At 49.7% G+C, this 8,369-nt stretch overlaps 1 protein-coding gene across 1 annotated transcript; it reads left to right on the forward strand.

The window, feature by feature from the left end:
* The first annotated feature begins 3,192 nt into the window (after positions 1-3,192).
* On the forward strand, positions 3,193-6,376 carry LOC123089278 (probable flavin-containing monooxygenase 1). The gene is made up of 5 exons (XM_044510996.1): positions 3,193-3,748; positions 3,861-4,101; positions 4,930-5,108; positions 5,286-5,638; positions 5,734-6,376. Exons 1-5 carry the CDS (start codon positions 3,266-3,268, stop codon positions 6,071-6,073), a joined length of 1,596 nt encoding a protein of 531 aa, XP_044366931.1. The 5' UTR covers positions 3,193-3,265; the 3' UTR covers positions 6,074-6,376.
* Positions 6,377-8,369: the final 1,993 nt, after the last annotated feature.

Consider the following 8,369-nt stretch of genomic DNA (forward strand, 5'->3'; position numbering starts at 1 on the left):
AGCAAGGGAGGGATGATGGCGGCAGCGTGCCTTCAGCTCACTTCAATACTTGTAGTCGTTGCTACATATCTGAAATAATTTTTATTATTTTTGATGTTTGTTGTACTGCTACGATTGAACATAGATAGAGCGTAAGTTTTCGCGCAAAAGAAAAGTAGATCTCGTAGTAGAGTACGTTTCGGTGTTGAAAAGATCACTTGCTTATTTGTTTTTCTAGGAACACTTGCTTATTTGTGAACTGTAGGATATCTAGTATATGTGCATGGAGACCCAAATGAGAGATTAAATTTAAATTTATTTCTCACTGGCGACGATGCATCATTTCTTTTTTCTGCAGTAAGAGATTAAATTTATTTCTCACTGAGATATTCAATTTATTTCTCACTGAGCACATGTATTTTGTTGAATTAGTCGGCCGGGAGCAAAATACATCGTGCACCGTATTAGTTTTGGTTTGCTGCTTCCATACGGCGGTGACAGGGAAAGAATAGTCCGCATGCAGCTAGCTAGCACGGATGAAACGACGCGACAGGACGTGGCCACAACCAAATTAAAGTTCATGCTAGATAGGGCTGAAAGGAACATTCAGCTGGCGACGGGCAGGACATGGGAGATATATTCAGCCATGCATGTAGGCGCGCGCTCGTAGCCAAAAATGGGCAGGCACGGTCGATATCGTTGGCCCCCGTCCGGGTTACACACACTCATTTTCTTGTTCCCCGTTCCAAAGCTACGTACGCTTAAGACCTTAAGTTTCTCCCGATCCAGATGATCAGCAGAACTAGATGGAGGGGCCGGCTTGACACGGTCATGCATGCATGCATGAGTGAATCCATGATAAATAAAATATGTCATGTGGCCGAAAAGGACATGGCCAGTTTACGGTCGGTGTTTCTGAGGTGATCAAGTGTAGCATATTTTTTTATCGGATGTCCCTGAAGGGACGATCAAGTGTAGCACATATACAGTACGTACGTGCGTTTAGATTAGTTTTTTTTAAGAATGAAATTTTGTAACACTGAATTTATGGGTGTTGCCGAGTTAGTGCATGCATGCATAAGGGTGGACAGGGGAGTACCAGGTACATCTTTCATGGTGCAGACGACATGAGGTCCAAATTCCTTCTCATTGATAAATTTCATGTGTATGTATATTGTTTAAGGCTTGCCTCTTTGTATGTCGGCCAAAAAACTTGAATTTCAAGGTACATCTTCCATGGTGCAGAGGACACCACAGGTCCAAATTCCTTCTCATTGATAATTTCATGCGTATGTATAATGTTTATGGATTGTCTCTTTGTAAGTCAGCCCAAAACAATTGAATTTCAGTCCAACAGTCACCTCCATTTTTCTCCTGTAGCGAGCCCATCTCTTTCTCCACCCCTGCCTCTCCTGCCACATTGTTCCTGTCTCTGACAAGCTCTCCCAATCTTAAGTTCGGCACGGTCTAAGCCAAGTTGCACAAAATGAAAACCACCCCATCCCTCCCTCAAACATGTGAACCCTCTTTCTTTGGTACACGAGCGATGCCACTATGTCCCCATCTCCGACCAAGCCCTAATGAGGCCTTGCCGGGGACGCTACGACCAACTGCATCATTCCTGCCTCGGCATCACTTCTCTGCGCTCTTACGTCGACACCATCCCGGCCTTGTTGCTCTGCGCCGCGCTCCTTTCTTCTTCACATAAATTGACTTACCCAAAATTTGATTGCATGCAACTTATGAATAGCCCATGGTTAATGTTTAACACCCCAACTCAAAGTTTTCCTAGACGGTAGTCGCTTGAATTTTGAATTTGGCCAGTCGATTCGGTGGAGAAGGAAGCATGCGACGACGGGTAGCACCAAGGCTGTCGCCGGTGGCGCCCACGCGAGTGATAGCAAGGCCCGAGTATTGAACTCATTCTCCAACTAGTGATGACTCCAAAAGTCTGAACCGATGAAGAGAGACACACAATACCATGTCTTAACACCAGGGACGCTGGCAAGGTCTCGGCTAGGAACAAGTTGTAGTGGGCAAAGGCAAGTAAGAAACTTGAGGATACAGGGTGGAGGGTGTAGGGATTGCCGGTTTCGAGCGATGGCCAGGGTGGGAAGGGAGGGGGAGCGAAGCTAGCATGGTGGTGGAAGTTGGTGAGGGGAGGTTGGGGCAGCGAGGCTGGCCCAGGAGCGCCGCAGGCCGTACACGCCGAAGGCTGGCGGTTTGGCCAGTGGTTCATGGGGTATTTGCGGAAGAACATGAACAATAAGGCATAAGGTTGAAAAAGGCCATCTGTCCATTTGTTCTCCATCAGACGGCCAAAAACAAATCTTATCCAAATTATTTTTTCAGTCAACTTCCCTAGCCAGTCCTTTTTATGTTATAAAATTTTGTGTATAACATAATGTTTGGCACCCCATCTTGAAGTGACAAACAAAGTGGAAATTTATACTGGAGAGGATTTGTGGCATATGCAGGTCCCACGGTAAGCAATACCTCAGACGTGCTTTTATTTTTGGCTTTTGATTTTCAATTTTCGAAATTAAGCTATGTTTTCATATTCATCTTTCTCGTGACGAGGTCTTTCAAATAAGATCAACTTTGAATATGTTATAATGAATTTTAAAAATAAATGTTAAGTTTCAACTATTAAAACGCAGTGTGCACAAACAACAAATTCCCGATTTTTTTCCTACAACCGACAAAAAATCATATTAAAAATTTATTATGAAACTTGGTAAAAGCGAGTGAGAAAATTGCAAGTTTTAGATAAAAACTCATAAGTTTCAACAACCGAAACTTAAAATTTATTGTGTCCTCGTGCAGATTCAACTATTTCACGAGCGGCTAGGCTCGGCTTGGCAGGTGCGTGCGCCTGCAAATTTGTGAATTTTATACGGGTCATTTTCTTTCTAGGTGGGTGGTAGACGGTGTGTGCATCGTTTTTCTCTCAAGGCATTGGTGTGCGTCTGCATGCATTTCTTCTTTCTCTACGTTTCCGTACGGTTTCTAAGAGACGCAGTGGAAAGCTCACATGCTCAACAGCCCCATGCTAGCATCCCTGGCCCTATAAATACACAAGGCCTCGCCCTTGTCGACACAACACACACAAAGCTCTAGCTCAACAGCTCCTCCAGCTCCCTCGAAGCCTCCTTCGCGTGCAAGAAGCAGCTCTCTCTCGCAGCCTCCTACGCCCGCAAGAAGCACCCACAGTGCGCACACATCCATCGATCACCTCGATCACCACACACACACATCCAGTTCCATCCAACACCTTGGGTAGACGATGGCCATGGCGCAAGGACAAGGGGCACGGGCCACGAGGGAGGCCGTGCCTCCGGTGTCCCTTGTGGCCATCATCGGCGGCGGGATCAGCGGCCTGGCCGCGGCGAAGCAGATGGCGGCTTACGACCCCGTCGTGTTCGAGGCGATGCCGTCCGTCGGTGGGGTGTGGAAGCACTGCGTCTACCGCACCACGCGGCTGCAGACGCCCCGCCCGGACTACGAGTTCTCCGACTACTCCTGGAAGAACCGCGACGACCCTTCCTTCCCGACCCACACCGAGATCGTCGACTACCTCGAGGGCTACGCCGACGAGTTCGACCTCTGGCGCTACATCTCGTTCGGCTCCAAGGTGGTGGACATCAAGTTCCTCGGCGGTGCCGAGGGCGGGTTCACCGAGCTGTGGAGCGGCACCGGCAAGGATCCGCTCCGGGGCAAGCCCATGTGGGAGGTCGGCATCATCACCGGCGACTCCAACACCGTTCAGGTACCATATATACTTTGACATGTCTTGCATGCTTGTTTCGAGATACTACTTAGCACCAGTTCAGATCAATTCAATTGATCTCACGCGCATATTTTGCCACGGGAATGTGCAGTATTACAAGTTTGAGTTCGTGGTGATGTGCACGGGTAAGTACGGCGACGTGCCGCGGATGCCGGTGTTCCCGCCGGGGAAGGGGCCGGAGGTGTTCAAGGGGACGGTGATGCACTCGCTGGACTACTGCAAGCTGAGCGAGGAGGAGACCGTTGAGCTGATGAGAGGAAAGAAGGTCGTGGTGGTTGGGTACAAGAAGAGCGCTATCGATCTAGCCAACGAATGTGCCCAGGCAAACCAAGGTGCGTAAAACCATACTCCTAGCTAAGCATAGGAAAGACTTAACATGGTTTGAAGAAAAATTCTCCTAAAACATGGACAAAATTCAACATGAAACCACGCATGAAACTAGCAGATGGCAGATAAGCTATCGTACTCGTGTAAACGCGTGTATCCGACTAGCAAAAAGGCCATGCTAAGCTTGTTCACACAGAGCTGAACAAAACAAAATCGGATACTAATAAATATTGTGGAAGCGTTCCATCATTCGATGAAGTGGATGTCTAAATAATGCATACCATATTTGGTGACATGTGCCTTGGCGATTTGGGAGAGTCGGATACTATGGTCCAGAAAAGGTCACTCTTGTCTTGACCCCTCGCACACTTCATCATGCATCTAGTACGTATAATTCTAGCCTAGATAGTTTAGCTAGCCTAGACTAGACAGTGGATGCCTAGGTAGGTCTCTTGCATTTACAAGTTCAAAGTACACTAGACGCAATCAGTACGCATACCGCCTTGACTTTTACCGCATGAGCAATTTATATATATGTACCAAAGTGTTTGCATGTTTGACCAGTAGTTGCAGATTTGCAACAAAGATTATCTGCCGTTCCAACCGAACCTTCCAAACTAATTGTTCGCATGCATGACTGGCAGTTAGCTTCCTTAAAACATAATACTCCCTCCTATTCATATTACGGAGTAGTTGTTTCTGGTAGTATACTTTTATATACTCCTAAATTGGCAATAGAAGCATATGGAAGGGTTGACAATCTGTCGCGGAAACAAGAGCCGTTTGATATGGATCGATCGATTTACCGGTCGCGTTTGCTTGTTTGTTTGCAGTCAAGGGAGGGCAGCCGTGCACGATGCTGGTACGGACCCTGCACTGGGTGGTGCCATCGTACTCCATCTGGGGCTTGCCATTCTCCATGTTCTACTCCACACGCTTGTCTCAACTCTTCTACGAGCGGCCCAACCAAGGGTTCTTCCGATCCCTCCTCTGCCGCCTCATGAGCCCACTGGTATGTGTACGTCAGAATTCATCTCACAGCGTGAAACTTGTACATGATACACATGCACGTATGTAGGGAAGTACGGAGTATGACCGTATTAACATATGCACGAGTGCATGCTCAAGACCATGCATGCATATCACAATCTGACAGCAACGTGGTGTGTTTTGGATTTTGGTGTTGCAGAGGGCGGGGGTGTCGAAGTTCATCGAGTCGTACCTGTCATGGAAGCTGCCGCTGGGCAAGTACGGTCTGACGCCAGATCACCCCTTCGTCGAGGACTACGCCAGCTGCCAGATGGCCATCCTCCCAGAGGGCTTCTTCGACATGGCGGACCGCGGCCTCGTCCGCTTCCAGAGGGCCTCCGCCGGCTGGTGCTTCTCCGAGAACGGCGTGGTCCTCGACGACGGCACCAAGGTGGAGGCCGACCTCGTCTTCCTGGCCACCGGCTTCGAGGGCAAGTACAAGCTCCGCGAGGTCCTGCCAAAGCCCTTCCGTGACCTCGTCGTCGGCAAGTCTTCCATGATGCCGCTCTACCGGTACGTGTACATGTTGCGTTTGTCTTTTGCTCCAAGCCTCCAACATATATGAAATTATGAATCGATCGACGCTGACCTGCAATTTACTTTGGCAGTGGCCCGATCCACCCGCTGATTCCCAACATGGCGTTCGTCGAGTTTGTGGAGAGCGTGTCCAACCTGCACACGTCGGAGCTGCGGTGCCGGTGGCTGTCGGGGCTGCTGGAGGGGCGGTTCGAGCTGCCGAACGTGAAGGCCATGATGGGGCACGTCGCCGGCGAGGCCGACGCCATGCGCCGCACCGAGCGGTTCTACCGCCGCCACTGCATCTCCACCTACAGCATCCACGACAGCGACGGCATGTGCGCCGACCTGGGCTCCGCCACGCTCCGCAAGGCCAACTGGATCGCCGAGCTTTTCGCCCCATACAATAACAAGGACTACAAGGAACAGTAACTCATACGTACGCATCGCACAGTACACACATCGTCCTACGTACGCTACATTTACTTTTTTTTACATGATAATACGTGTCTCATTCATATCATAAAGAACAAAGTACAAGTCACGTAAAGACCGACATGACAAAACTGAAAAGATAACAGAACATCTCTGAGCTTGATACCAACGTCCGTCACCTGCCTCCGGCACCACCGCAGCAGCCACCGAAGAAAAGAATGACGAATCACCTCCTCACCCAAGCTCGACGATGCTCCATCCCTGATATGCAGCTTTACGGACCTCCAAGGTGGCTCACCAAAAATGAAACCCTTACCGTTGAACGAATCAGACCACAACAATAACCACGGCCAAGTCTGTACGTACGCCCGGTATAATACATTCTTTTACTAAGAATATACAAATATATGTGATTCCATTGACGGCTAATAATATCCATCGCGACCAAGAATATGTAGTAGTTGTTAGGGCCTACCATTGTGGGCCTCTTGTGAGCGTTCCAATGCGTTGCCATGTTGGCTCTGTACTTTTGGCTGGCTAGTTTTGGTGCCATGTTGGCTCCGCACATTGGGCTAGCTTGTTTATTAGTATTTGTTTTGATTTGTGTATATGAACATTGGCTCGTGTGCACCTTTGTTGTTGGCACCTTTGGAAAAGGCGCAAATGTCGTCGTCTTCAGAAGGGCCACACCCTCCATTGCTGCTACCCTCAAGGCCCACTGTAACGACACCGTTCTCCCGCGCAGACGGTTTACCATCGAGCACCACGATCACATCGATGTCCGGCTGCGCGCGCTTGTCCCCCGTCCTACCCCTTTGATGGTTTGCCTGGAAAGCCCCTACTGGCATTGGTTGCCAACAACTGGATTGTATCTGCAGCAGTTGGCTCTCTCAAGTACTCCGGGCCAAGCACTGCCACCACAACCTTGTAGAATTTGTACATGGAGTCTAGGTATATGAACTCGCTCATTCGGACATACTCATCAATGAGATCACTGGGTACTCCATATGCAAGCATCCGAATAACTGAAGTGTATTTCTCATAAGAGGAGAAACCACTCTTTCCCAGGGCATCCTCCTTGCACCCGAGTAGTTGTCGTACGCCACCGCCCCCTTCCGGGTACAGTTGAACACATGTCTAGCTATCAGGAAGCGGCTCCAGAATAGGGTGTATTTGAAGAGCGGGTTTGCGGACTCGAGTAGTCCTGCCAGAATTGGTAATGGCCGCTCTCTCTGTTGTGATTCAACGCCGGTGTATGCCCCAGGATCAAGCCTCTGAATATTGGCAGCTGCCTACTAATGTGGTCATGGACGACCAAAGCAGCAATCAAAATCTCCTCTTCACCGGACGGAGAATCATCTGAATTACCAATGAAAAGTGTGGAAAAAGTACTCGTCACCGGAGTCCATTTGTACCTTGCGGGCAAACCGCCAAACACCTCGCGGGCGTGGTGGAAGAAGTCAGCCGGTGAAAAGCCTTGCACCTTTAAGAGACCAGGTAGCAGGCATGTCGGCGTGGTGGCGAATGTGGCGGTGTCCGGCAAGCGAGGTAGACGTGCAAGGCGGTGCTGCCGGCGGCGAAGGCGAGGGGGTGACGTCGATGTTGGAGTATGATGGCGGCGAAAACAGTCCCCCAATATCAGAGTATGGGGCAGTCGAGTGGTGGCATCCTGCTGGGGAAGGTATCTGGGTGCGGGCGGTCGGACTAAGCACCGAAACTGGGCGGTGACGGCAAGGAGGGGCGGCTGAGTGTGGTGGTGGTCGATGGGAGAAAGGGGGAAATGGCTAATGTGCCACCGACTAGTGGGTCAGGGGAAACACAAGTGTGGGCGTCGCACGTGTCCGCGCCGATGAAAACGCGGCCCAAATTTGGGTCTAATTAAAACGGGTCGTGCGTGAACAAAAATGAATGTTGGTGCGTTGGCACGTTGGGCCAACTTTTGTGTCACTCTCGACTCAAACGAACACGCATGGAACGGCGCGTTAGAGTCGCTTTTAGCACTGCACAAGCCCAGGACAGTGTGCGGGTGTGTGTTGTGCATGTTAGCATCGAGGGCAGCAGGCAGGCATGTAGTTGCCATGCTGCTTTTCTCAGCAGCACGCCCGGGTCCGTAGGATGGCACAAACATGTCCGGCCGTGACTAGCAACCTGCCCTTTTCTCTCTCTTTTCGTCAGTGTTGAAATAGAAGTAGAGAAGAAAAGATTGCAGCAGGCTGAGAGCGTTCAGAAACACTCGTCTCCATTTTTCATGGAGAGAATTCTTTATTTGGCCCTTTTTTAAAATTGCTTCCTT

The sequence above is a fragment of the Triticum aestivum genome, chromosome 4B (genome assembly GCF_018294505.1).
Source record: "Triticum aestivum cultivar Chinese Spring chromosome 4B, IWGSC CS RefSeq v2.1, whole genome shotgun sequence".
NCBI classification, from domain to species: domain Eukaryota; kingdom Viridiplantae; phylum Streptophyta; class Magnoliopsida; order Poales; family Poaceae; genus Triticum; species Triticum aestivum.